Source organism: Bombus huntii, chromosome 7 (genome assembly GCF_024542735.1).
Source record: "Bombus huntii isolate Logan2020A chromosome 7, iyBomHunt1.1, whole genome shotgun sequence".
Taxonomy (NCBI): Eukaryota; Metazoa; Arthropoda; class Insecta; order Hymenoptera; family Apidae; genus Bombus; species Bombus huntii.
In genome coordinates, this window is record NC_066244.1 from 13,847,213 (window position 1) to 13,875,110 (window position 27,898).

General features: G+C 35.4%; 2 protein-coding genes and 2 long non-coding RNA genes across 7 annotated transcripts in view; 2 read left to right on the plus strand and 2 right to left on the minus strand.

Moving 5' to 3' along the window:
- LOC126867678 (uncharacterized) overlaps nt 1-4,920 on the plus strand; it is a 25,233-nt gene extending 20,313 nt beyond the window's left edge. The window contains exon 2 of the long non-coding RNA XR_007690376.1: nt 576-4,920. This is a non-coding gene — a long non-coding RNA (uncharacterized LOC126867678). The remainder of the gene's footprint in view (nt 1-575) is intronic.
- The window catches only part of LOC126867669 (2-acylglycerol O-acyltransferase 1-like), a 23,108-nt gene extending 17,713 nt beyond the window's left edge, over nt 1-5,395 (minus strand). Inside the window, exon 1 of one of the 3 annotated variants that reach the window (XM_050622468.1) lies at nt 5,080-5,395. The gene's annotated coding sequence lies outside the window, so the exon portion shown is untranslated. The remainder of the gene's footprint in view (nt 1-5,079) is intronic. The other 2 variants (XM_050622467.1, XM_050622466.1) reach the window with 2 other exon arrangements.
- On the plus strand, nt 5,388-5,884 carry LOC126867675 (uncharacterized). The gene is made up of 2 exons (XR_007690373.1): nt 5,388-5,532; nt 5,755-5,884. It is a non-coding gene; the product is annotated as an uncharacterized LOC126867675 (long non-coding RNA).
- A 2,785-nt stretch (nt 5,885-8,669) lies between these two features.
- The window catches only part of LOC126867667 (protein GDAP2 homolog), a 67,312-nt gene continuing 48,083 nt past the window's right edge, over nt 8,670-27,898 (minus strand). For both annotated transcript variants that reach the window (XM_050622462.1, XM_050622463.1), the window contains exons 8-12: nt 24,060-24,213; nt 12,653-12,792; nt 11,849-11,903; nt 11,083-11,226; nt 8,670-10,626 (exon numbers count right to left, since the gene is read on the minus strand). In XM_050622462.1, the coding sequence (XP_050478419.1) occupies nt 10,564-10,626; nt 11,083-11,226; nt 11,849-11,903; nt 12,653-12,792; nt 24,060-24,213 (556 nt within the window). In that variant the 3' untranslated portion in view covers nt 8,670-10,563. The remainder of the gene's footprint in view (nt 10,627-11,082; nt 11,227-11,848; nt 11,904-12,652; nt 12,793-24,059; nt 24,214-27,898) is intronic.

The window sequence follows — 27,898 nt, forward strand, 5'->3', positions numbered from 1 at the left end:
ATTACACGTATGTATATCCAAATGTTAAGATAACCATCATTATCGCCAACGAATGATCAAAAGTCTAAAATAAGCGGGACAAAGACATCAAACTCTACATTTCATCATTGATATCATTAATAACAAAATCTTTAATTCGGATAAGCTGTTCTCTAGACATCAAAGTGAACCAAAAAACCTGTTTGTTTTGAAACACTTAATGAAATTTAATGTGTCAGGTGGTTGTCACAATACTCTAAAAATAGAAATTCAGTACACGATGGACATAAGTAATATTAACGTATTTGTCCTGCATAGAGTCACATTTAGAAAGTCATTGACCTCGAGTTCCTGTGGCAAGCCAGCATCATCATCAAATTTTACGCCCGAAACCATTCTCCTCCGGCTGTGCCGTAGCCGATGTGGGTTCTAACGGTACTCAAACGAGTAAACTTCACGCTAGACACGAGAAAAATTACGGGGATACGTGCCCTGGTCGAGATAACCGCACATCACTCGCGTGCCCTTCGAGCAATGCAATTGGATTATTTATAAAAGCTACGCACGAGAAAAGGAATAGAATCGACTCGTTGGAGTGGAGTATGTCTCCTTCCATTGTTTCGAAGTAGGTCGATTCTATAGCGTGGATGATTTATACAACTCAAACAAATCGTATCTTTAGTTTCACTGAAGTTAAATAAGAATGTTCGGGAGGGTGGAGATAAATGATATAGGGAACCTATTTCTTGTTTATAATTTCAATTTTTTCGTAAGTGCAACGATGTAAATGTAAAATGAATTATCAAGTTATTTGGAATATTCTGCAAAAACAAAAATATGGGAAATAGAAGCTATTGATTGTCTAAAGCCGATTAGTTTAAAAAATATTTCGACTTTAGTCTTGTTAATGTTAGCTTATGAAAGTTAAGGAGCATAGAAACAAAAGAGACTTCCTGCGGTTGCACGAATCGTTCGCTATAGTTAGAGCATCCTTTTTTACTTTCTAAATGTTCTGATTACTTTATAGAACGTGAAAGCAATTGAAGTTCATTTAAAGTTTGGATTGTAAGGAATCGAGCATAAGATCAATCATAATAATACCGATTACAAAATGTGAGATAATAGCTTCTGGTTAATTTTCAATGGCAAATATAAATGATAGGAAAGCCTTCGCATAATTTTAACTAACTAAACACACTCAGAAGTAAGAATATCTTATTCTATCTCGAAGCACCGTATTAAAACACAGCTAATTGAATCTGTTCTCATAACTTGTTTCTCCATACCATTACAAAATCGACGTATTATTCATTTATAGCACTGCCATTATGTAATTCGTATTAAATTATACATTTATTATTATGTAATGGCATATGTTATAATGTAGCCATTATCATACTTTCAATATTCTCGTTTTTCATCGATTAGAATTACTCATATTTTCTTTGACGAAGGCAGTTAAGTAGTTTTATTGGAATATAAATATTACGAATAAATATATATAAATATTATCGTGCTCCTGATGTGTTCTTTCACGATAGATTTTTCTTTAATAGCGAACGCAATATACAGACGAATATAAATAGGTAACTGAAAAGTTAAACATTGTCCCAGATTTCTACAAGTATCTTGCTTTCCTTGAAGGAACCTAATATTTACAGTTTTCTATAATACAAATAACATTATAATATTAAATTTTTAGTTTGGTCTTCATCACGCAGAACAGACGATGCAAGCACCTAAAGAACGAAGTTCGTCAGAATTAATTAAACTTCAAGGATATATGATAGATATGTCACGTGCAGTCTAATAATGCTAATCGACAAATAATTTTGCTTCTCTATACAAAAAAGTGATATATGAACTAGTCAGGAGACACACATTTCAATTTCATAACTTACAAAGTCAGAAAAATGACGATATTATAAATGTTAGTCTTTAAAATTCACGTTGGAGTTTCGGTGCGCTACTCAGCTTCCGTGGTTTATATATTTTCTAACAAGTTCTGGTTAGTAACTACGTTCCTGGGCAATGGGATTGGAAAATAGACAAAAATAGAATCAATCAGTTTGGTTTCGTGACTTCTCAGACTCATACGTGTTTTCTTCCGGAAATCATTATACCGATACGAAAGAATCTACATAATATATGAAAACTCTTTCTTTTGGAGCGCATGGAATTACCACGATCAGATTACGTTCAATCTTTGATCGATCTTAACATATTAATGTTCATCGACTAAGGGTCGTTAATTATCGATTTTCGCTTTAATGTTAATGGCAATTGGCGTCGCTTAAAAATTATATTTAATCCAATTATGATCACCTGACGATTCATCACTGATGATGATATAGCTGAATTAGTTTTCTCAATACCGTGAATAGTAGTATAGTAATAAGCAGCATTGAACAAATTGAACCGGTGTCTAACTCCGTTGTGTTGAGAGCAAAATGCGTGACCTGTTGGTAAGATGAATGATTTAGAGCAGCGATTCGTAACCTTTTCTTTGTCACGGATCCTCCTTAAATAATCCCAGCAATTAACTCAAAATTGAAATCCTTAATGTGCCAAGGTATGTAGCTATATTTAAAACGCTCATCGACTGTCCATTAACAATTTTCAAATTTGGAGGTGAGAAGCCCATTATAAATAAATGCAGGAATGGAATATAACCACGCCAAAAGTGCAGAGTCTTGGAATTGTCGATGCCGATGCCGATACCGATATCGAAATTGCGACGCGAGGCTTTAGTTCCTAGCAGGGACGACTCTATGTGTACGTGTGAGTGGATCGTGAGGTCAACGAAAAAACGGAAGATATCTTCGATTGGCGTGTAAGAAGAACATACGTGTTGAACTATCCCTTTCTATTTTGTTATATTATTTTCAAATCTTCTCTGCGCATTTCTTACATTTCTTACATAAGTAAATACAAATACCAAATATTATTTATTCGGATAATATAAAACGTTGCGTGTCTAAGGATTTCGTGGAATTGAGAATCACTGAATTACAGAATATCAAGAATTATATAAGAATACATTGTTATAGACCTTTGTTTATTTCTTTCTCACATACGATTAGATTATAGAACGATGATCATTGAAAATGATTCGATGAGGTTTCTTTTTTTACTGTCGTGATGTTGTGACAAATATGTAATTTATAGCCATCGCGAACTAATTTTCTTAGACCATTTTGTCATATTTTTTTATAAATATCCGTCTCATCTTAGAGTTTCTATATCTTTAGATCGGTGCTATTATAATAATTTTCGGATCATCAATTCAAGAGATAAAAGTTTCTACTTAAAACTCCAATACTTTTGTTTACGCGCTCAGGTATCTTGTCAGGAATTAAATGAAACGAGGGCAATGGTCTTCCAAATATTTTCATGCCACTCGTATATTCGATCAAACGTCAACATTCGCTCGTGCAATCGTTACTCGTCTGAAATTCAAATAGAGCTTAACTTTCAAGGATTGTTGGTCAAGCGATATTTATTTGTTCGAAGAGAAATCGGAAGAACTCATTACTCAGACTCGTTTCCTACTTCTTAAAGAACGATCAACATGTTCACAACTTGTCTAGAGTCCAGTTGATTGACTGTACGATTTATCGAACAAAGAATAGAGCTGAGATAATGAAGAATATATCGAATAGAGAATGGAATTGTACAAAAAGAAGTGGAGGTATTTACCAGTATAATCACTGGGTCGTGTATCTAAGAAATTAACAAGATTTCCTCAGGTATTTTGTCTCAAAAGTTTCCTGAATTTTAAAATGCATATAAATGCGGGGAGAAACAACTAATTTTTAATGAGGTGTATTGTCATCGCTGGATGATTGTTAGATAATTGTTAGACATATATTAGATATTTCACAACAGTAGATAGTTGCTAAATTGTTAAATTCGAAGAAATTGTCAAGTATTTGTCTATGTGTAGATTAAGAGACATACAGAAAGCAAAGCAATTAAAATAATTTGACAAAATGTATAATTACACGAAGAAAGTATATTAGAAATCATACTTTTTAAATGACATAAATTTGCATCAACTATATGAATATTGTATAAGATGGTGAATTAAATTTTCCGGAAAGAACAACTTTAAGAGAGAGGAATTTTGTTTACAGATATTCTTTGTTTTGACAAGTGGGTGCAAAGAATTTTATAGAATTCTCGTGCAGTAATTTTCTTGATGCTCAACTATCCTTTATACCTATCCACACGGCAATGAGGAAGTAATCAGAATCATTAACAAACGACGACGTGAAATCTCCAACAAATGACTCGACCTAGTCTCATGCTAGTTCGCTTGAAAAGTTGCTGCACTCATCAAAAGCACTTCTGTCGACGTTAAAATTAATCAAAAGCATCCACTGTTCATTTTAAATTTTCCTCCACTAATCAACTTCAGAACATTATCACCATTCTCTGATACAATCAGAATGTATTACATTACAAAAGTCTCGTAGCTCATCATTCATGCCCACTTATATACTTCACATACAATTCAAAAAATTAACGGAGTTGAAAGAAGACTCTCAACAGACCTAATTAATCATTGATACATTGATACTGAAAAGTATCAACTTCAGATTCTAACTTTTCACCAATAACTAATTTTTCAACATCATCGCCATTCATTAAAATAAAGGTAATATACATTCGTCAAATACAAAACTCGCCATTGAATTTTTTATTACTCATAAATTAAACATCTCGTATACGACACGCTCATTGAAAATGTAGAAAATTCATCAATCATTCTTTCAAAATCCACACGACAATAGGAAACTGTGAATGACACCGTGTTACTCAAAAGATTCTATCATAAATTTCCAGATCCTTATGACAACATACACCGATGTATTTGGATATTTAGAAGCATCCTGATTCTACTCTATTAAACTTCAAAATCACTCGCAGTTTTTTTTTTTAAATAAAAACCTCTGTATCGATCACTCTCGCTCTGTGTCAATCGTATCTTTTCTGAAGCTTTTCGCTATTGAAACAGAAAAAAATCAATAAATCTGAAAGAAGACGTAAAATCCTCCGTCTCACTGAATCACAAAAATAGACAGCCAAAAGACGTACGTGAGTGTCGTTTCCTACTAAGATCTAGCAGTGACCGCCAAATAGCCTCTTTCTATTTGCGGAGCCGGTGATTTCCTGTATTGGCACAGTCTTGTCGCACTCTGATTTCGTTTGACAGTGTTCGTTTTGTGTCGAAACTTTCACAACGGGAGCACAGTTAAGATGAGCTGAGCAGGACGAATGCAAGAAGGTGAATGCACGCGACGAAATGCTCGGCTCGGCGTCACGTTGTTCACTGGCTGAGCGCCGCGAGTGTAAACGCACGCCCCTCGGTAGCCACGCAGGCATCCTAGCAGTGGAATCAATGACGAGAAAGGAGAAGGGTCTGTCGTTCTTTCTCTCTAGGAACGCGCTATTGAGAGTTGATGCTGTCTCGTCTGATGCGGTTTGGTACTGACCTTCTCTGGATCGATAATCCGTGGATCTAGCTGAAGGGACGACTGGACGGTGCAGGTAGGTAGGAAAGGTGAATAATGGGCGTCTACAACAAACTATGGATTTCAACGTGTTAGGAGAAGAATTAGATTTAGCTTTCATATTTATGATATGTGGGCCAAGGATGTTTATGCATTTGTGAGAAATTTTGAATGGGAGAGTGCACATAATGTTTATATACATGATAGATAAAAATGTAAGAAGTATTAAAAGTGTAATACTTATGATGATAATTCGTAGGTGAAGCAATTTCCTGCAAGATGTGGACATCTATGCGTGGGTGAATTTTTCGAAGAAGAAATACAAAGCTGTCGTTCAATGTTATACTCCAATGTTTCAAATTATTTTAAATTAAAGCACTAATTTCCTACTTGTGCGGTATAAATATCTTCAGCGATAAGATAATCGTACTCCATATCTTCCCCTTCTTTTTCCCCTTTTGCACCTCCACTGAAAAAGATAAACTCCTCGTCACGTGGTCCGGAAGTAAATAAAACAGTTCTTCTGTTGAAACAAGACGTTTATTGCTCGATCTATAAAAAAAGAGACGAAAGGGCAAGGTGTGCACCTGTTACAGGCCGTGCATCGGCACCGAGAGAAAAATATACCTCGATTAATTAGAATCTATTACCATCGCGACAACAATTACAATTAGTTTAACCGGTATATCGTAATGCGTACGACGTATACACACAATAATGCACGTGTAGTTTCCGAAGCTTCCGATCTTGTTTCTTACCGGGTTGATCTTCGTTTCTTGTAAAAAACTTTCACCTAAAAAACATAAAGTTTGTGTTTTCATTCTCCTTCGTCGACGATATTTCATTCTGCGAAAGGAAGAACAACAGCCAAGTAGAAATTCGCACGAAATTGCGTGTAAATCGATTGACATTATAATTTACCTTCTTTTCTTCTTTGTTTTTTTTTTTTCAGGAAAGAATACATCGGTTAAACGATTGACAATCTTAATATATATTTTCCCTCATATAAAATTCACCTTTAATAACGCTGATTGCGTTCAACGATTAATTTTATAATTACGGTTTAATTAGTTAAATTTGCGATTAGTGAAACGCAGTTAACAATAAATTTCAGCACAATTGATAGAACAATATCTCTTCTAAGTTATCTCGATGATCCACGTGGCGATCTTATCGTAGACTTTGATTCTGTGAAAAAACCAGATCGAAAACATGAAAATTATTTCTTTTTATTATTCGCGTAACTCTTTCAGGAAAATATCACTTTGAATCCATTTCCCTTTTTTTAACAATTTTATAACAGATTTTTAATCAAGAAACCTAGTTTCCTTTTTAACGGAGGTTCCTATACATATATAAAAAAAATTCTCCATTTCACACTTTCAACGTGTATTTTTAGACAGGATTCAATCAGTTACTATCTTTTTAATTTACTCTGAGCTTCATTTGGTTAATGACTCACAATCGAGTGCGTTCGATCGCGAAACGAGGCATCGGTCACAATGCTTTATGGTTGTGCATAACCAGAAAAGTTCGGAAAGTAAACGTGAATCTCGGGATTCTAAGGTGTACAGCAGCACCGATCGAAAACGCCTAGTTTTACCGCACATAGTTTTACAAGCTCTTCTCGTTCGGTCTGGCCGTTTCCATTTCGCAGCCCCTAAAAGCGAGGGAACAGCGGGCGGCTTCGATTTAGTTTCTTTATTTTTTTCTTTTTTTCTTTTTTCCAAGCCGTAGATTATCTTCTAAGCGTAAAGCCTAATGCTCGAATGTCTCTTTTAAAGTCCTATTACAGTCGATCAAAGAAGCAAAAATCTATAATTCAATGTTCATTTGTATTCTCGTCTTTTCTTTTCAAGAAATTTTTTTAAAAGAAATTCTTGAAGATCGTGATCGAGATTTCAAGGTCATTTCCGATTATCGTTCTTTTAGCACCCATCTTAGGTAGAAAATTTAAATGTTCACTACAGTAGTTTACGCACATCGTTTGCAAATTATCTTTGGTATTAAAATCCATTTTTTTAATTGGGTTTAGTTTCTAATCGTACTTGACTTCGATATTTGACTAGATTAGGACTTTAAAGAGCTTCGGATAGAATCTCAGCCTCCGCTAAGCACGCAGTAATTGCATATTGTCACGAATCTTCGCCTTATCTACGACATCAACGTACGAATCAACTCTCTGCTTCAACATGTTCACATGGCCGTAACAAGAGCAACGTCTGATCGTCCAAACCGTACTCAACAATCGATAAGTATCTCTCTTTTTCAAAAACAACAAATGGCAACGAGGATGTTTGGACGACACGTTGCGCGACGCTTGGCTACTTACTATAAACGATTGTCAGGGACGGACAGTGAGGTCGTTCAACGCAAATCGTCGAAAAGAATCGTCACGTGACACGGTCGATAGACCAAACGAATGACTTAAGATTTCATGTCACGCTCAGGTCCACTCGTGTCCCGTGTACGCAATTTTTAAATCGAAAAAGCTTGGAACAGAGACACGGACCGAATATCATGGAAATGTACGTGTATCGTAGAAATTATTGTGGAAACTTCAGGAATTATTTTTCGAGAAGATAAGATATGGACTCTTTAATGACCGTAACGAGTATCTCATGTTTTATAGATAAAAAAAAAACGAGGTGGGTGAAGGCTTATGAAGTATTTAAATCAATCATAAAAGTGGTCTACAAAGCAGTCAAATCCTTGCAGAATGTTCGTGGAAGATTTTAGAAAGAGCTGATTACATGATACGGTTCCTTGAAGCGAAATTATTTATAGAAGAGTATCAAGACGTTCAGAGAAGTTACGTCAGTAGCATGTTGTGCATGCTGTGCAGGAAATTCATATACGCAGACCTATCAAAATGGTTTTACCAATGCAAATGAATCGTGATATGCTTGTAATATAATACTTAATGATATAAGAAATAGAAAAAAATTCAAGTACGTGTCTCTTATTCAATAACATCGAAATAAAAAGCTTGGATAATGTGAAATGAGTTTTTGAAAACACCATTTTCGTCGCAGAATAACGAGCAAGTAAACTGATCTTTTATTGGGATGAAAGGATACTCTCATTTCACGTTTGTTTCAATGAAACTCTATTCTAACGCTATTCTAACGTCAATGAACATCATCAACACAATAAATGTAATAAAAAGACATCTCAACGATCAAGCATCCTTGAACTATATTTGGAGTTAATAATAATAAAATTATAACGTATACACACATCTCTGACTCGGACGTACGGTCAATTATAACCCATTATTCTTAGTTCGTTCATTCACTACGAGCCAATAATTCTTGTTCTTTTTTTGAGGGGGTTGCTGAATGATTCTGATTCGAGTAAACCCTTAGGAGAGTGAAACGGCGCGAGAAAAATGGGCTAATCGACGTGGTCTACGAACGCGATATCGTCAACATTTTGTTTCGCCACTTCGAGCTCCTAAAAATGCTTAACAACGAGTATAACGATCCGGTTTCACGAAATATATACATATGTGTATGAAGTACATCCGATTTATATATATATATACATGCTATTAATTTTATAACTGTTAAAAAATGTGAACAAATTTTTTAGATGAAAGTTATTCGATTTAACGTAGAACACTGAATAATATTTGAAACATTCAGAAGATGATTCAAGTTTCAAATTAAATTTCTCCCATCAAATCAACTTTCATATGAAAAATTTGTTTATAGATTTTAATAATTAGATGTAAAATAGTGTGTTTATATTTGAACTGAACACGCTGTACATATGTATATAGATCGCGAGAAAGCTTTTAGAGTTTATTGCTTCATCTAATCTAGAATTGAACCGCGAGTACGACCTCGGCGCTCAGCCATTGAATTTTTCTGGCATTCTCATTCACGTCGAATATGAATCGACTAGGCGTCATTGGGGTTCGTTTCATTTCATTAGAAGATTACAATATGGAAATGAACGATCTTAAGACGACACTAAATTGACCCATCGTGGACAAACCCGAAGTACGTACTGAACGAGCACTTAACGTTAATCAGTCCTACACGTTGGATTAAACGATCCACGCTAAAGAACCGAAGCCGTAGCGCCACGGGAAGAACCTGCCGTTCTTTACATCCTGTCAGCCGAGAAGTTGCAATGTTATATACCATTCTCTTCATGATTTTCTTTTTCTACATATATCGAAAATACCGCGTGCCAGCGACCCGCGACTCATTCACCAACGACGTGACATAATAAAATACGATGTACAATAATCGAATAGACACTTTTTGCTGTACAACGACGGATAAGAAAATAACAAAAAAGCGATCGACAGTTTTCATATTAAGCCGTCATTTAATTCTATGGTTCGTCGTCGACGCCCTTTTCCTCATATATCCACCAATAATGCTCCTTTTCTGATTCTAAAACCGTACAATAGCTACCTATTTATAAGAACAACAAGATCCCACGTTCCATCGTAACAACGACGACGAGAATACTGATTATTGGTGTTTTGGCAGCCGATATCCGCGCAGCACGCGAATAGCAATTTCCTGATTCTCCCTCGATCTTCGATTTCATTGATTTCATGGTGTTTCTCGAGTGTTTAATTTTTTCGATATAGTCCAGCATCGGTCAATGTACGGCCAAACGTTCTTCATAGGAAACCTAAAGAGCCGGAAGAAATCTCTTTTCCTCCAGCAAAGAGCATGCGACTCGTAGCGAGAAACAGACAGATGGGCAGTGGTTTCTTGATTCTTCAGCGATCAATCGGGAAATAACTGTCGTGCGAAGCACCGACCATTCTTCATCTTCCAAAGTCTTCGACGTTTCCCGTCCATCACCAGGCACTTTTGCCGCTTTTGAGGAACCGACTGTCTCTGATCGATCAGCAACTCGCCTCCTTTGGCAGATTTCCTTAGAACGTGATCGTGCCGAACTGGTGGAAGCGATATACGGTGGTCGGTACACGAGGGAACACGCGCGTGTCATTACGGACACCATACTATCGAGCGGAACGGTCGATCCGACAGCTTCGTTCTGTCCAGTGCTTCGCTGGCTGGGAGGCCGGGTCGGAGAGTTACGTGGACGTCGAAGGTGATGACGAGATTGGATCCGGCTGGTAGTACCTCATGCCGTTTATCTGCAATATTTCATAATTCTTAGTGTAATTGGGAATTATCTTTTTAATAAGTATTTTTTCATAGAAAAAAATTGCGGTCCATGGTGATCTTTAACTGTAACGTCTCTTCTTTTAACATTGTGAGTATCAAAAATAATTCAAAGAATTTTGTTAATATTTTTGTTATTCTAACACATCTTCTTTCACGTCTATATCTTTCAATCTTGTAAAGTTTGAAGAAATTGATACATTTTTAGCACTATGATAAACTATTTTTTTTTCTTCATTATGACATTTTTTTATATATGTGATATATGTACTGAACTTCTAGAAATATCTGCTATTTTAATACATTTTTCTATTATTTTACTACTTTATACAATACGCCGGTTATTTTTACTTTATTCCAAATCTAGTTTTTAGAACTTTGCGTATCTCCTTGTTAATACCATAAAAGGAACTGTAAAGAGACCGTACCGTCATGTCGTATTCCGTGATATATGCAGGAATCTCCAATTGCTCGGGAGACATCACGTCATAAAGATACTCTACTCCAGGTAAATTGTGAACCTTCTGTTTGATGGCTGGAGCCATGAACGTCGTGAACCACCACGTCACCATCTGCAATAGATAACAATGGAATTACTGCATTTACATTCGCAAGTTCGATATTATCACATTTTCACATTTGTTTAAATCAACGAGATATTTCAGTTCAACAATTAAACCGTATTAGAACGATCTATACACTATCATTATTCTTAAATTGACAAGGAGAAAGAAAAGCGGAGAGGCCCAATTATTTTTCTCCGCTTCATCGACATCGTTGTTTGCCTTATTTGGCGGTTCCTTTGAGAACATTTTGTCTCGCTAACAACGCAAGATCCAGTTCACAAGATACTGACTGGTCTCGCGGAGGGTCAAGGATGTGTTTGCATGAATTTGCAAATCGCAAGCGCGAAAACGCGTTTGGTAAATGGCTACCGGAAAAGCAGGAAGTTCGATACGATCGTGTGATTAACATGGAACACAAATGTGGGAAATACAATAACAGAAGACGTTATTACGCCTTAAAACTTGGACTTTATCGACACTCCTTATCGATTCTTATTCAAATTTATTGTGCTGAATTATGATAGTGTTTCTGAATGTGTAAAAATTTTCCACTAAAATTGGATATATCGATACTTATCAGTAGGAAAAATTGATACATTTTTGAGTAGTTCATTGGTTTCGTGTTTACCTTAGTCCAGAAAGTCGGATGGATAATGTAGAAGTGTTTCAGGTTCTTCTTATACCTGCAATAGAAACATTTTAATATTTAATGTATATTGATATATATTTAACGTGTATAATTCATTTGTATGCATTTGATTAAAAATGTTGACAGATATATAACACGTTTAATGAATTTTTCATTTGGAATAGAAAATTTTCTTTTATAAGAACTAGCTTTGCCGATAGAAATCCTTGTCAACATTGCATCACTTCTGTTTATCTAATACGTCAATTTACTTTTCATGATCATAACGTTGAATTATGCATAAAATTACGTATCACTTAAATTAGTGCTATATATGACTAATTGCTACGAACAGTATATAATACGACGAAATGATAAATAAGTGTCCCTAGAGTAGATACATTTTAAAATTTAATTTCTAAAGTAAAATTTTAATTCAGAAAATTGAATGGGCTGTTGTATTCTATAGGTACTAGTATTAGATTATACATATTTACGTATTCAAAGGTTTTGTAAAAATTGATTGCATGGATTAATCTTGATAAAATAATTTTAGTATTATATATTTAATGGTTTTAAATATACAATATATCAAATTAAAATTATCTTTAGAAATAAACGTTAATTAATCCACGTCTTCTTAAATTTGATTTTAAAGCTTTGATCTTAGCTTAGTTCATCGAAAGCCACGATATTTATTCTCTAAAAATGACGATCATTTAATACTGATTTGAGAAGAAGCAAGCTCATTTGCAACGAAAATATAATTATGAAAAGGATAGAGTTACAAGAAAACAGACTCACTTGTAAGGAAGCACGTTGTACACTTCGCGCAACCAATGTAGACTGGGATAGTTGTTGCTAGTTGTTAACGTGTGGAAATAAGCGATAACATAGTCGCCTTTAACAATTGGATCCAACAATTGTATCAGGTATAGAAGTGCCTGAAACAAAATTGAAGAAACTCTTCGTTAGTAAATTTTTAACAAAATGTTGAACTGCCGAATTATTTACACGTTAGATTAACAATATAAATTATCTTTTAATTTCCACGAACTTTTCTCTGAACAGAATCATGTGTATTACACACTAGCAAAAGCTTAATGAAATTTATGACACAATGTAGCTTAAGTAAAGCGAGTTACGCAATTGGAACCAGTCATATCTCTTTCTCGTATGTATATAGAAAAATTGTAACTTAAGAATACAAGTGACAAATGTGGTAGTGTAAACCCGTATTATGGTAATACAAGGCATTATAATTTTTGCAACAGAAACAGTTGATTACCCTTATTCATAATTCTCTGCTTGAAAAAGATTCTAAATTCAGGTCCCAAAAAATTAATAATACAATAAAAATTACTTTTTTTTCCTCACATCTTTTTACGCCTTTATATTTTTAACAGGTTTTTAAATAAAACTACCCCTCGAAAGAAATAATTAATTCACGTTATCTGTTCCCTAAAATTCTCATTAATTTTCAATCCTCGACTTTAATTTAATAAACTTAAACACTCCTATGCGTATGTTACAATTCTCCAAAATGATATACATCATCTAACGATATAAATTACCTAACGACATAAATCATCTAGTTCATAAAAAATTCTTCAAGATCAAGACATAACTTACATTCGATGATAACACATAAGCTACATTTCATCGTTTAATCCACAATCTGTTCCTGAAGAAATATTTCCAAAAGATGTTAGTTTGTATATTGCACAACATCTTTCGTTTTATATTATTTTATTAAATTATACATGATCCATTTTGTTTTATTAAGAACAAATGTCGCGCATCTATTGTTTCCTTATAAAACGAAAGAAACTTTTGCGACAACCTAATATATTCTTTTTCGCAGAAAATCTTTATAAATGTCCAAATCAGCCACTGTATAGAATTCTGTGCGAAAGTTCGACCAGTGCTTTGCTCTTTTCGGTGGCAAGGCCTCTGACCTGATTTCCACGACCCCCGTGACTGGGGCGAGGACCCCCGTGGCGATGCGATCGATTAAAACGTGATAACGAGTGCGCCTCGCCGGGATCAAAGACTCCCGTTTGCGAGCATCTTGTGTACCTCGTGACGTTTGACCGATTTCATGGCGCAGTTCAACGAGAGTAATTTCGATTTTCCGAACCAGACGGAAGGACGTGTGTTCCATTAGTGGAAAGGCGAATAAATTTACCGAGGGCTGCTGCTTCGACGAATCGGGTTGCTATTGTAAATAGATCAGATGGTGTTCGTCTGGCGAAATGATAAAACGGAGATGTCTTTGATGTCAGAGAATTTTTGGAGAATAAATATCGATGAGGGACGATGAAATGGAGGTAATTCTGATTTTATTTACAGAACTTTTGAAAAGTCAAATGACAATGTGCGTGTTACACACATTTGAAAATTCCTTAACATTGTAACGAGACACGAGTAGCGTGATTAATATTAGTAACATTTAAAACGAATCCGAGAATGTACGTACAAATTACAGCATAAGATATTTATAGCAAGTGTAGGTTTCGCAAAAATCAATTATCGATTGTATCAGTAATCTACGATATTTAGTGAGATCATCCTTATCATTAATTTCTGTTAAATCGCTATTCACGTTGTATATCAATCTTTTATGAAGTATATATTTGCAATAAATGTCTTATAACTTTTATTATACATTATCGGATTGCTTTCAAGTCTTACCAATATACTCTGACAGCTTCAATTTTATGACACATCGGAGCAACTACTAAAGATTATAGACGTTGATTAAAAAAAAAAAAGACACTAAATTATCTTGCTATGAATGTCCCACAATAGATCAATAAAGTAATTATGTTATGAAGCATAATTGAAAGTTAGGCTTACCTAAGCAGAAACTTCTACATGTACGTATAAATTCTATGCAACGCACAGAAATGCAAAACCGCATTAAACACACTTAATTACATTTTTGTGTTTTTGCAAAAATGATTATTTTAATAGACGTTATCTAAATTGTAAATTTATTTCACAAAACTAGCACAGATATCTACGTGCGTAGGTTCTAGCTGCAGTTAGATCAATTTATGACCCTACTTAACGCTTTACTCTATGACGTCATTCATATCGTTTCCACCAAGTATTACACACATATACGAAAAGTTTACGGCTGAGAAAGGGAGGAAGAGAAAGTCGGTCGTTTCCTCCCGTCAGATATCGTTCCAACTGGAATGCGTGATAGCGTCGGTTTCGAAGATTCGCCAACCCTCTGATATGTTTCTTCGCTTTCGTTCCTCGACGTCGTCGTCGGTGACGTCAAAAGGTCTGCACGGGTCAAACGTGTATTTTAATCCGATATCACGGCCGACGTCGTACACATGTGGGTCGAGCGATATTGTAATATTAAATTCTGCGTTCTGGTAAATTGGGGCGGTTTAAGGAAGAGATAGAGAATGTAATGTAGATTCCTTTTGTAGATAGGTTGTTTTAAAGATTTACTTTTATTTTGATTGGTCGAAGGTGTGATGACTGTATGTATTTTTAAGGTCATTCATATTCTTCGTTTCACGATATATTTTGTGCTCTTTTTTCTCAATCGATGAGATTCGAGAAAGGGATGGAAGATAGGTTTAAAGTGCGAAATGAAGCAACGATTCGATGTTCGGTAAGGAAGGTACATACATGATCATCGGTATCGGTGTTTTAATATCTATTTACCTGCTGTTGAAATATAAATTGAAAACATCAGTGATTCATATCGCAGATATTTCTTAAGACTCAATTTGCGTCAAGAGTTTGATCCTAAGCAAATTGAAACGTCACGAGGCGTCGTATTTTATACGCAATCTTTTCACAAATAAAAAAAAGGTAAATTGTATACCTTTTTACGTTCGTCAGAATGGATTTGTAGATTCGCTTTGATTAAACAATTTTTGTTGATTTCCATAAATATTTTCCCTGCTCCTTCCGCTCCGCAGAAGCATCCGTTAAGAGACGAAAAGTTCGTAACGAAAGAATCTTTTCAAGTATCACGTATGAGAAACAGAATTTCACGGATGAAAGAAATTATTGCGCTTCGTGGATTCTAAATTTTAACCAAAATTAATCTATTCAACGTTTAAATTCATCTTCATCGCTTTTTCTACGTGCACGAGAGATTACGAGCTAAACAAGGAAATCGGAAACGAGATATTAACGAGTTGAGGCTCGATCGATATTCGTAGAGTTTGGTTCAATCATCTTTGTAAATACCGAGCTTGATATAATTAAATAGTTGAATAATCGCGAACCATCGACTCCAGTTAAGATTAAAGCGTCGTATTATATTTGACTTTATGTGTAATAACATGATTTATAATTTACGTTACAATGTGCGAGGAGTGTAATAGTTTGTCACTAGAGAAGAAAATATGTTAGAATAAAAGAAGGTAGGAAATTTTGTTCTAGATAATCGGACGTAGAAGTTCGCAAGGAGTTTTGAACGATATAAATGTATTCGATCGAGGTCGAGTTTACTTGCACTGCATTGTCAGTATGAGATCTATTGAGTTGGCAATTAAATGATTGCGGATTTTGTCAATACCACCTAATGATAAAATCCGCAATCACTTACACAACCCAATATTTAACTCGAGTTCTCTGCCAAATATGTGGGAATTGCGCGTATGTTCGTGGACGAGGCTGGTATCGTTGGAAGAATGGACGTTCGTTAATCAAAATTGGAGGTACAGGCGGAAAGAGTAAAGCGTGGCCTTTGTATATTCTTGGAATATTCGAAGTGCTCTTGTACGATGACTCATCGTGATTTTGCTTTGAAAAAATGCGAATATCGCCAACCTCGTGATTCGACATATCACGTATTATGACGCAATGACCGTGTTCGGTCTCGGAAGTGTACCTGTGCCTGTCGCGTCGAATTGGAAAATCGAGAAATCATTGAATCATCCGGCTTTAGTATCAAATTGCTTATTTCATCGACCAAAGGGGTACGAAAGTTTGGAGGTGTAAAAGTTAGAAAACTTGGATAGAGAAGTTGGAAAATTTGAAATTTTTGGAAAATTCGATAATTGAAAAATTGGAATATTTGACAGGGAAATTTGAAAAAAACACGATGAGCCTGAAATTCGGAGATTCAAAAATTTGGAGATCCACGAATCGGAATATGCAAAAATTCAAATAAATTCGAGGATTCAAAGTTCGAAAATTTGAAAATTTGAAAATTCAAAAACTGGAAAGTTCAAATCTGAAATTTAAAAAATTCAAGAACATTCCATTTTAAAGTCAGTTTCCTTTTTATATCGAAGGATAACTAAAGTAAGATCCTTTCTAAGATATAAGGTGAATAAAACGAAAGTACTCAAAAATTCCCTCAACATGAATCTTCGATAACGCCAATAAAAGAACAAAACAAAATGAAATATCCAACACCTACTCAACTACGAAAGGTTCAATAACTTCTGTATCAAAGATGGAATATTAATAAATATAGGCTACGATATTCTATGGAATGAAAGAAGAAGGTACTCTGAAATATCGATGATTTAACGATGGCATAAAATTAAGCCCTGCGACGAGCTTTAAGAGAGCTATCTATATCACGATCCTGAAATCTTATTATCTCGGCAACACGTTTAATTAGCGTACAACGGTTGAACGTTTCGACTCTCTCCTTCTCTGTGCTTCTCGACTATGACAACGTTCGAAAAAGTCTAAGTAGAACGGGAAACAATTTTTGGAGAACCTCTTTTTCGACGTATTTATCATACACAGCGTGTGTGTATATATAACCATAGACTAAGATTATTTTTGGCAGCAGCCTTCTACGACGCTGTCGTAATTTTTATCCTGTTTCGTTTCAAGGCGGCCGAAAGTAAAATTAGTCGCACGTCGAGGAAATAAATAATAAGTATCGAGCCGTTTAGTATTCCTTGTGTTTCGCATCCCCAAAGAGTCCTTTGTCTACACGGAAGCGTGTATCGTGGAAATTGAAAATTTGCATATAATTCTGGGTATCGCTTAGCGTTCCAATAAAATTAATACGATCGTGCTTGAAATTGTGTTATTTGATTAGTGGAAATTTTCCTTAGGTTTTCAATGTTTGTTTGACAGTTTAATCTCAGATGTAATCAGATTAACGAAGATTTTTGTTTAAGATAGATGAAATTGAATAGATTAATAAATTTCTGTAAGAACGATCGTTGTACTCGAATTTCAATGTACCAACTACAATAAACAATGAAGGTCGATTGTTGACGTCAGCTACAATTCTATGATGTCTGAGACGTATAATGTATTTTAAAAAAACTGAAGGTGATCTTGATTTTTTATTGAAAACACTGTTTTCTTATATGCTACATAGCCTACAACTTGACGGGCACGAATCGATCGGGTCTTCTAAACATAACAACGTTTTTAGGTTTGCAGAGGCATAAACAAACATACATACATATGTTAAGGCTGAACACAATGGTCTCTTCGCAGCATAGTGGGTTAATATAATTTAGTAAACTACGTATTCAAATTGCAGCTGTGATTGTATCAAAGGATGAATTAGAAACGGCACAATTGTAAATTATTCACTTCGTTAATAATAACAATATTCATGCACCAATAATGTTTGATTATACCATGTATAATGGACAGATGATGATGAGTACGATTTAAATTTAGCGACTGATTTTTGCGAAAATTGTTGATACAGTATGTCTCATATAAATACCTACATAATTCTTTGTGAATTTTCCTCTTAACGATTTCTAAGACAAACGTGAAAATGCTCAGAAGAATAGCAATATACGATTAACATTTCTATTACTATAATTTGAATAAAATTATGCTCAATAAATATATCTAACACTAACAGACAATTTTTAAATAAATTTATTAAAAACGTTGAAACATCTAACCTGATCTCTAACGTAATTTCATTTGATGAAAATTTAATTGCTTATTAATGATGTAATTTTTTACTCATCCTTCTCAACCTCTTCTATATATAATGGTTTCTCGTAAATTCAACTAATTATATTATAAAATATTTCATTCCTACTCTTTTTCCATAATGTAAAATTCTATTTCCAAGCAGTATAATATAGATCTAATATATAAATATAGAGCAGCTTTCAAATTCTAAATTTGAGTAATCAGCACAAAGCAAATTAAATGAAATTTGATATAAATTCTATCCGTATGCTTTCCGTTATATCTAAAACCCACTGAAACTCAGCTATTTCAATTTCCAAAGTGACAAGATCAAGCAATATATTCTTCTCTTAACGTGTTTTGAAAGAAAGTAAAGAAACAGATCAGTTCTAGAAAAAGAAGGCGAACGACTGGCTGGGAAATCAAATTTTCCGCAGAAAATATCGTGGATAGGTTGTCGATACCTTAAACGTCAGGACCGTAAGGATATTGAATAGACCGGGTGATCGTAACGACGTGGAAGCCAGGCGAGAGCATATCCTTTCGTCGTAGTTTTTCACGAGTCGATAAATGTGTGACCTGAAATTGTTCCCGCGAGGTCAGGGGGAGAATGATCGAGTGCGTCCTTGAATCTCGGACAGCGACCTACATCGAAGCAGGAGGAACCGGAGCCGCGACTTCTTTTGCCTTGTCCTTTCGACAGCATTCTATATATATATTTTTTTTTTATTGCCTGGTCTGTCACCCTGGAGATGGAACGTTACTGCATTCTCAATCCTCGCGCAATTTCCTTCACGACCACGTACGTTCATTCCATGTCAGTTGGCGTTCCATTGCGTATAATATCGACGATTCACCGTCGCTTACAGAGTTTCATGAATCTTGGAAAATCGGGAAGAATGAATTATCGTTGATACGATTTTTATATTAATGGATGAGTCAGAGAGAGAGGTGGAAGAAAAATTAATGAAAAGGAGGATAAGAAAAGGAACGAAAAGTAGACGGACAGGGAAGAAAAGAATGAAGGAATACAACGAGAAAAAGAAAGACGGGGTGAATTGAAGGAACGTTAGACGAGCAATATCGAACACTGAGCCCTGAAACAGGACAAACTTCTATCACCTATTCAATCCTCTCAATTGTACGATCATAGTTATTCACCCGTATATCGATCGATATAATTCAAGTGTAAATGAATTTGACATTAAGCTACAACTGCAAGCAGATTACTTGATCGACCGTTGCCACCTAACAACAAATACCTGATTCCTAGTACACTCGGCAAAATCCACTAGAAACACAACTGCAAACCTCTTCTTACTTATTTCAATTCACTAAAACCATCTCTAATTTCGATTACCTCGATATATTACGAATAGAAAGGAATAAAGGAACAGAGAAAAGAAACGACATTACAAGAAAACAGAGATTTTTGTTAACGCAAAAAAAAGGTGGGCAGGGGCTCGTTAGCATGTCAATTCGTTCGGTCCATCGATTACGATCGACGTCAGTCGTGAGCCATGGGAAAAATGGGTTGATCGGCGCGTGATCGGGGCGAGGTCGTGCAGATGTTTCCATTTCGATCGGCCGCCGGTTATTTCCGGCGTTGTCGACTTTTCCTCAAAGGAAATAACGCTACGCACCACGTAGAAGAGGGTCACGTGTAGGGACCAGAACAAAGTTTTTCCCAGGGCGGATCCGCCGGCACGACGTTGCAGAGGAGCTGGTGCGCCCTCGGCTTGGGAGTTGTTCCGTGGTCGGTCTATTTCTGGACGTGTAAATATCGATTCGCCTGGCGGTACTGCGCTCGTCGCCACTCCACTGGGATGAGGACAGAGCCGAGAGGACGAGAGCAACGAGCAAAGATGATATTGATACACGCAGGAGTAATGAGATCCTCGCGAGTGCGACTGACGTGATGCTCCGAGGACGTATTGTGTGTCGAATCAATGGAAAGTTGTACTCGACAGAGGCAGAACGCGTCTTTCGTATTTCCTTGGTTGGGACAGCTTGGAAGAGATAGCGAGGTGAAATGCGAAAATGATAGCAAATTATGGTAGTTTAAGGTAATCTGGAAGAGTAGACTAATGTCGAGATTGACTGTCGTGTTTTTCTTGGAAGTTTCTCTATCGATAAAAACTTTGTTTTTCTCTAGATTTGATATTATAGAAAATTTGTCTAAGTATGCGGAAACAGTTGCGTGGAATAATGGTAAGAGAAATGTGAAAAGAGATTTGTTTAGATCGTTTTATATGAAAGACATAAAGCTTTTTTTCTTGAGCTGAATTAGAATAGGCTTTTAAATTTCACGAAAAGTATAGGTACGAATCGCTTAGATTCATTCCACAAATTAAAATGCACAGAGCTATTAAAAACTATTGATTTAAAAACTAATTATTTTTGTTAATTCCCTTTCAAATTTACAATTCTTTATACCATCTTCTTATGATAAATAAATTTATGAAAACGCGGATTCGTCTCCTGAGACGTATTAATTATGTACCTTGACGAGGTAAAAATCGATATTTTTGTACATAGCGGAATTAATCAATATGACTTTTAAAAGGCTCATATGTATATCGAAAAAATCTGTAATTTGGTTATTCATATAATTAATTATACAACAATTGAATGTAACGTTCGTGAATAATTTATGCGACAATGCATGGACACCATTTCTACCACGAAACATCTATGCACGTATTGGAAGATTTCACGAACGGAAGCTGAACTTTCGCATATCACGTTCAACTTTGAATCTCGCCAGTCTGGCTATTGAGAGGCAGCGTCAGTGATGCAAGATGATTCACTTAAAGGGCTGTCCGTTCAACATGCTAACCTATGGTCAAAGCTATCAAACGACGATCGTATCAGTGACACGTCGCGTCGCGAAGGATTTGGTAGAATCATCGAATAAGCGTCGTTCTGAATAAACATTCGATCTGGCCAATGAATAATTCTAAATCGTTTCCGGTCCTTGCTATTGTCGCGTCTCTCTGCTGAATAAACAATTTGCTAATTCCTTCTACCACCGTTCGCTTTACGTTTTATCATATATTGTTCACTATTTTTCGAAGAGAGCCTTTTAAAATTAAATTCAAAGAATCGAACGTCCTTTTCGAACGATTTCCAACTCCGTTTGAATATTTATAAATGTCCTCTCGTTAATTCTCGATGCCGATATTCGATGAAACACCGTCACCGTATCTCGTATACGCCGACACTTTCATTTATTGTGAATTTCAACATATATTCATTGGTAGATCTAATTTGTGGTAGAAGAAATCATTTAAATCCCTAGAAAAGAAGATTCTTATAAAAGATTACGAATGTTACGCTTCGCGTAAATACATAAATCGCCGTGTTATCATTGTCATCACATTGTCTGTGTGAATCTCCTTTTGATTACTGTATTTATATATGTACGTTAGAATCCAAAAAATTGAAAAATCTGTCTGTGTGTAATCTGAAAAAAGTGAAAAAAAAAGTTTCTACAAACCTAATTAGGAAAATATAACCAGACTTCTATTTCACCTACTAAATGTTATACTTTAGGTATATTTGTATAGTATCTCTGTAATATATATTGTGTTACGTATATTTGTATAATGTGAAATTTTAAGCGTCCTATAAATACATAAACATCGCAAATCCATTAATGATATTCCATTCTAGCATATTGTGGATCCTACGTCCCACTGCTAGAAAGTATAATAATCTACAAAATCGAAAAGATTCTGTCGGTAGTGGATTTTATTACGAATGCCCCTCAATTTTCTTTTAACGTCAAGATATGTTAAACGAATCGATCTGCTTGTAAAGAACCGCAAAACACGCTAGGCCCATAATAAAAGAGGCGAGGTTAGCCCCCTACAGCGCAGTGTATTGATTTCAAGCTCTCACCAAGCTTTCCTCTCGCGACTATGTTTCATTATGCGTTCTTTTCTACGTTTTTGAATCACGAAACGATCACTGCCTGTTCACGTGTTCACGGTACGTTCGTGAATGGTTAAGAATAGAGCCGGATCAAAAGTGAAAATTTTAAACGCCGATTGCACGTAAACTAGGGTTGATTGTTCTTCGGAGAAATCTACTCGATTTATTCAGCAGTGTTTGCGCGTTACGATCAACGATTGTAGTGCTTTTAATAACTATAGCATACCTTTGTTTACGATTCCTTGAGAGATTTAATGCGTTGGAAAATACACAAAGCGTATTTTTATACAGAGATGGTCGTAATTTGTGAAATTTCGGAGAAACTACGTTTTTTCAGTTCACCGAAGGATAAAAAATATATTTTTGGAGTGTTTGATTGTAGAAATATGATAATAAATTAGCAACAATATTCATTGTTCGTACTGAAAAAAATAAAATAACAAGTTCGATATAAGACACTGCAGAGTGTTTGTACTATATCGACGTACTGCAACGAAAAACACATTGTCTCGTACGAGTAGAATGCTGCAACATTCGCACGAGTATGTTTGGAGCATGAACGTAATCTTTTAGGGTGTTTGCGAGTAAACACTATCTGCGATTTCCTGCATTTTGTATCTTTACGACGGAATGGTGCTAATCTCACGAGCAGACATGCTAATTCAAAATATCATACAATTATATGCACGGTAAAGCTAGAATTCGTTATCTCTCGAGTAAGTGCTTTACATTGCGTATTCGGTAAGAAAACTGAAAAATAACAGAGTCGCAAGAGAATAAAGAAAAAAGTAGTGGGATAACTTTTCGAACACATAGCATCGAAAATTATTGTTATACGACCTAAAGTGGCTCGTGAAAGTATTTCAACACTTATAGAGAAATTTTATGAGTATGATCCTCTTACGTTATCTAAGTTTGATTTAGAATTGGATAGAATGAATTCATCTACTTTTGTATGGTGAATATAGGATAAATTAATGTTATTAGAATAAATTAAATGATATACATCTATGTTAAAAAAAAAGATATGACTTGTTCTCCTTTGTCCTCAATGCTTTAATTACACGTTCTCTCGAACAGAGTATCCATTATTCATTCAATAATTATATGCATTCGTACTAACTATACTCTATACTAATTTTTTGCTAAAGACATGAATGCGATAAACAACTCATAACCTACATTTACAGATTTCCAGATTGATTCCAAAGTTCAGTAATATATTTATGATAGTGATATTTCGTCATAGTTGGAACGAAATTTCAAAAAGTCTCGTATAACGCACGTGGTATTTTGATAAAAATTTCCTATGCTAAGTTCGAATATTTTCGCGTGTCACTATGGATTAGACCTAGCGGTCGAATTTCGTTTTCGATCTTACCTTGTCTAGGTTGACTTTAGTGGCAGGGAACCATTTGCCGACGAACACGACGACCGGTCGACCCTGACGATCGACACCACTTTGATAGAGGCAGCCAATTCCTGAAACTTCCGACAGATCCTCCGTTTTCGCTCTCCTGAGGAGCCTCTCGTATCTGAAAGAATGGAACAAGAGCCACTTCGATCATTGTTCTCAGAATATTTAGTCATTACATCAACTAGTCTCATCGGCTATAGACTGGCAGTTGATAAAGTATTATTTAAAATATTGGCAAAAGCCAATTCAGGAAACTAATTTGTTATTCAACGAGTCTGGCATTAATCACGTATCAGAGTTGATTGTTTTCACATTTACGGCCTTTTTAATATTTTAGGAAATTTTTAGATTTTTGAACCTTTAATCAATGTTACTCATATATATATATGACACCATAATCATAATTATTTTTTATACATAGTATATAGCCAGACTATGGGATTGAAAATAAAAATGATATTTTCTATAAAAGCACCGATTTATCGAAGGAAGAATGTCAGAGACTGAGAAGTATAACTAAACAGCATATTACAGCAATAGAACTACATTCAGAAATATAATCTTCAATTAAAATTTCCCTCGAATGAATTTTCATTCATTGTATCAATTATGACTTACGTTTCTCTTCTTTTCTACGATTAATAAGACCTTCTCGTATATTTGCATACGTTGCAACGTGCATACGTTATAAATGGGGTTTTCAATTGTATTTTAAATGAAATGGAGATCGTCTGATCCCATTTGTACAGAGAACAGTCGGAACGATTGATATTTGAGCAAAGAAGTCTTGTTTACAAATCGCGTATAATGTAACTATATGGATCACGTCACTCTCGTAACCGAGTGAATCAATAAATCGTCTGACATTTTCTAACAAGCCCGACATCCGATGTTTATTCGATGCATCATACGTTATAATTATATTGCAAACAATTACGACTACAACATCGAGGCAGGTAACGTTTGTTCGTCTAGTCTGTCTCCAGAGACAATAATCTTACTGTCAGCAATGAGTTTCAAACAAAGGATCCAATTGAACGTAATTTAGCAAGTGACGATACGCGAAATAGCTCGTTTGAATTCGAAGGTTGGAATCTTGAAATTTCCATTTCTCTTCGAGAATCGAATATTCACGATAAGAATCGAATATTCATGTTGCAAGCGATGTAAGTTTCACCCTGCAATCGCCGGTCAGAATCTCAACGGTGCGGAATCGCGCTGAAAATTCTAGCCGGTGGCGTAACTTCATCGCTAATTTCATTCGTTACGGATTGTTCGTGAACAAGAAACATAAAACTGGTCGACTCGTGTCTGGAATATCGACGCCGTATCACGTAGCGTTAATCGCGGTGACGAGGAGAGCGTGCGGTTTTGCGAAAACATGCGACCCACTGGATAGCAATCTCGCAGCACGAACTCGTATAATCCTCTAAATATGTATCTCATAATTAAAATGTTATAATACTGACCCTGAGAATATGAACTATGCCTATGTTTATGATGGAAATTTTATTGTACCGATGTCGTAATTCGATGTTTACCACGTGAAATCGTCCATAATAGAGAACATAAAACGTGAATTTCGTAATACGATACTCGTAGCGACGAAGTTCAGAATATGTGGCTCATAATATGAAGCTCGCAATACGAGGCTCTTAACATAAATTTTTCTAAATAAAGATCGTGACACGGATGGACGTATAATTTGTGATACAAAGATTAGAGCAAGAATATTGCGATGCAAGCCTAATTACACGAATCTTATTATATAAAATTATAAAATTCGTCTTACAGAAACTCGTTGCATGAGAAGTTCGCTATACATCGTGCCTCATAAAACCATCCTATAAAATGTTCGATATTCATATTAGATGCGAGGTAAAAGATTAAAAATATACAAAATAGGAGAGTTAAATTTATGAAAGATGTTACAATTTTATTTTACCATATCTTGAGTTCATATAATAAAATATTTTGTCACGCCCGTTTTAGAAATATCAAACAAGAATCAGATAGTTTTCCATTTTGCCAGTATAATATGTCCTTTCTGAGAAGCAACAAGATAGATTGTTTGCAATACGATTTCAAAATATATCAAGCACCTCTTCTGCTTACCATATCGATATATCAAAATTGGAATATTTGGAGTAATTTTGTAGCTACGAAACACAGCGTACAATCTTACCAATACAAACGTCACGATATGTGTATAATTACACAAAACGAAACGACATGGTCTTCCGGTTATAATCCTCCGATTACCTCAAACGTATCCAATAATCAATTGCACATTTTGTGTTACAGGTATCAGGGCAGTAGCCCTAATGCGTCCAGAAAATTCACGACGAATTTCATTTTTGTGAAACATTGTATTATACTTGCTCACTCCGACAATATTATCTAAGTGATTCATATTGTTGACGACAAATTACTAGTCTATAGAATTTATCTTATTTGAATGACTCTAAGAAATGTAGTAACGTGCGTCAGCGACGACTAACGCGGCAGTCAATGTGTTAATCGACCCCTTGAATCGAGCAGGGCCATTTCGCCGACACGCGACAGTGCCGTTTTGTCGCGTAGCGTCGCGCGTGGACGCGTCCATGAATATTCCATTCGACTAAAATCAATGAGCACGTTTCACGTGCGCTCCGTGAATCGTTTCACCTAACGTCGTTAATCGAGTCAAACTACGGTTAAACGGGGTTCATCCAAAGAAGCAGAATTTCCCCTCTCGCTGACACTAAGTTACACCGCGTCGCTATCGACTTTTCTCGTTGCAATTTTTAACTTTTTTTTCTCTCCCTACAAAGCTAGTTTCAAGGCCGCAACACAGACCACACAAACACACACACATATGTACGACTGATACGAATTCGATGAAACCGCGAGCAGAACCTTATTTACAGTGATTCGCGAAACTATGCGAACACCTCATAGGAAACTTTTATGTACCTATACGTATGTATGTTGCGTGTTAGAGAAAATATTTTGAAATTTCGTTAACTTGTATGGAGATGACGACTGCCATGATTATATTGGTCAAATTTGAGGCTAAGTTGAAAGTGTACGTAATAGTTACAAAATATTTATCGAAAACATATGTAAAGAATTAGTATACAACATGATTAGTTATCTTACAAAATATGTAGTACAACTGTACATTTTGCACTTATCCATTATATTCTTAATAATCTTCAATACTTAATGAGTCCTCGATTCTTAAAGAGTTTGTATCTTTAACTCTTATTATATGTTTAAGTGCAAAATGTACAGTTGTACTACATATTTTGTAACTTCTATATACTACGTATATGTTCAGATTTGTAATATAATTATGTTATTCGAGTCTCATTACATGATAAAATTTAGATATATTCGTTACAGGCTCTTAGAAGTGTTCGAATATTTGCGCGAGCAACTGTATTTTCCGATGGAACACAAAGCATTCCGCACCAGCTGATTTTCACAATGACAATTCGTGTCTGACAATGGACTGTCGTATACTACTGGCGGAGTGCGACTGTTTCTTTAATTGTTACGTCTCCCATTGTCCTTCCAATGATGTCTGCTCACACAACGCGCTCAACTATTGTTCCCCTTGTTCCCCGAGAAAAGCAGAGAGTGAGGTGAGCGTTTTCGCGAGTTTAACGTGTGATCATGTTCGTATGCTTTCTTGAGTTAGCATCGTTGGCGCGATCAATGTTGTATAAGATTTAATTAGAAAAATTTTGATAAGAGATTAAAGATAGATTTTTGCAGAATTCGATTAGATAAACCTATCTACTCGGTGTATTTTAATT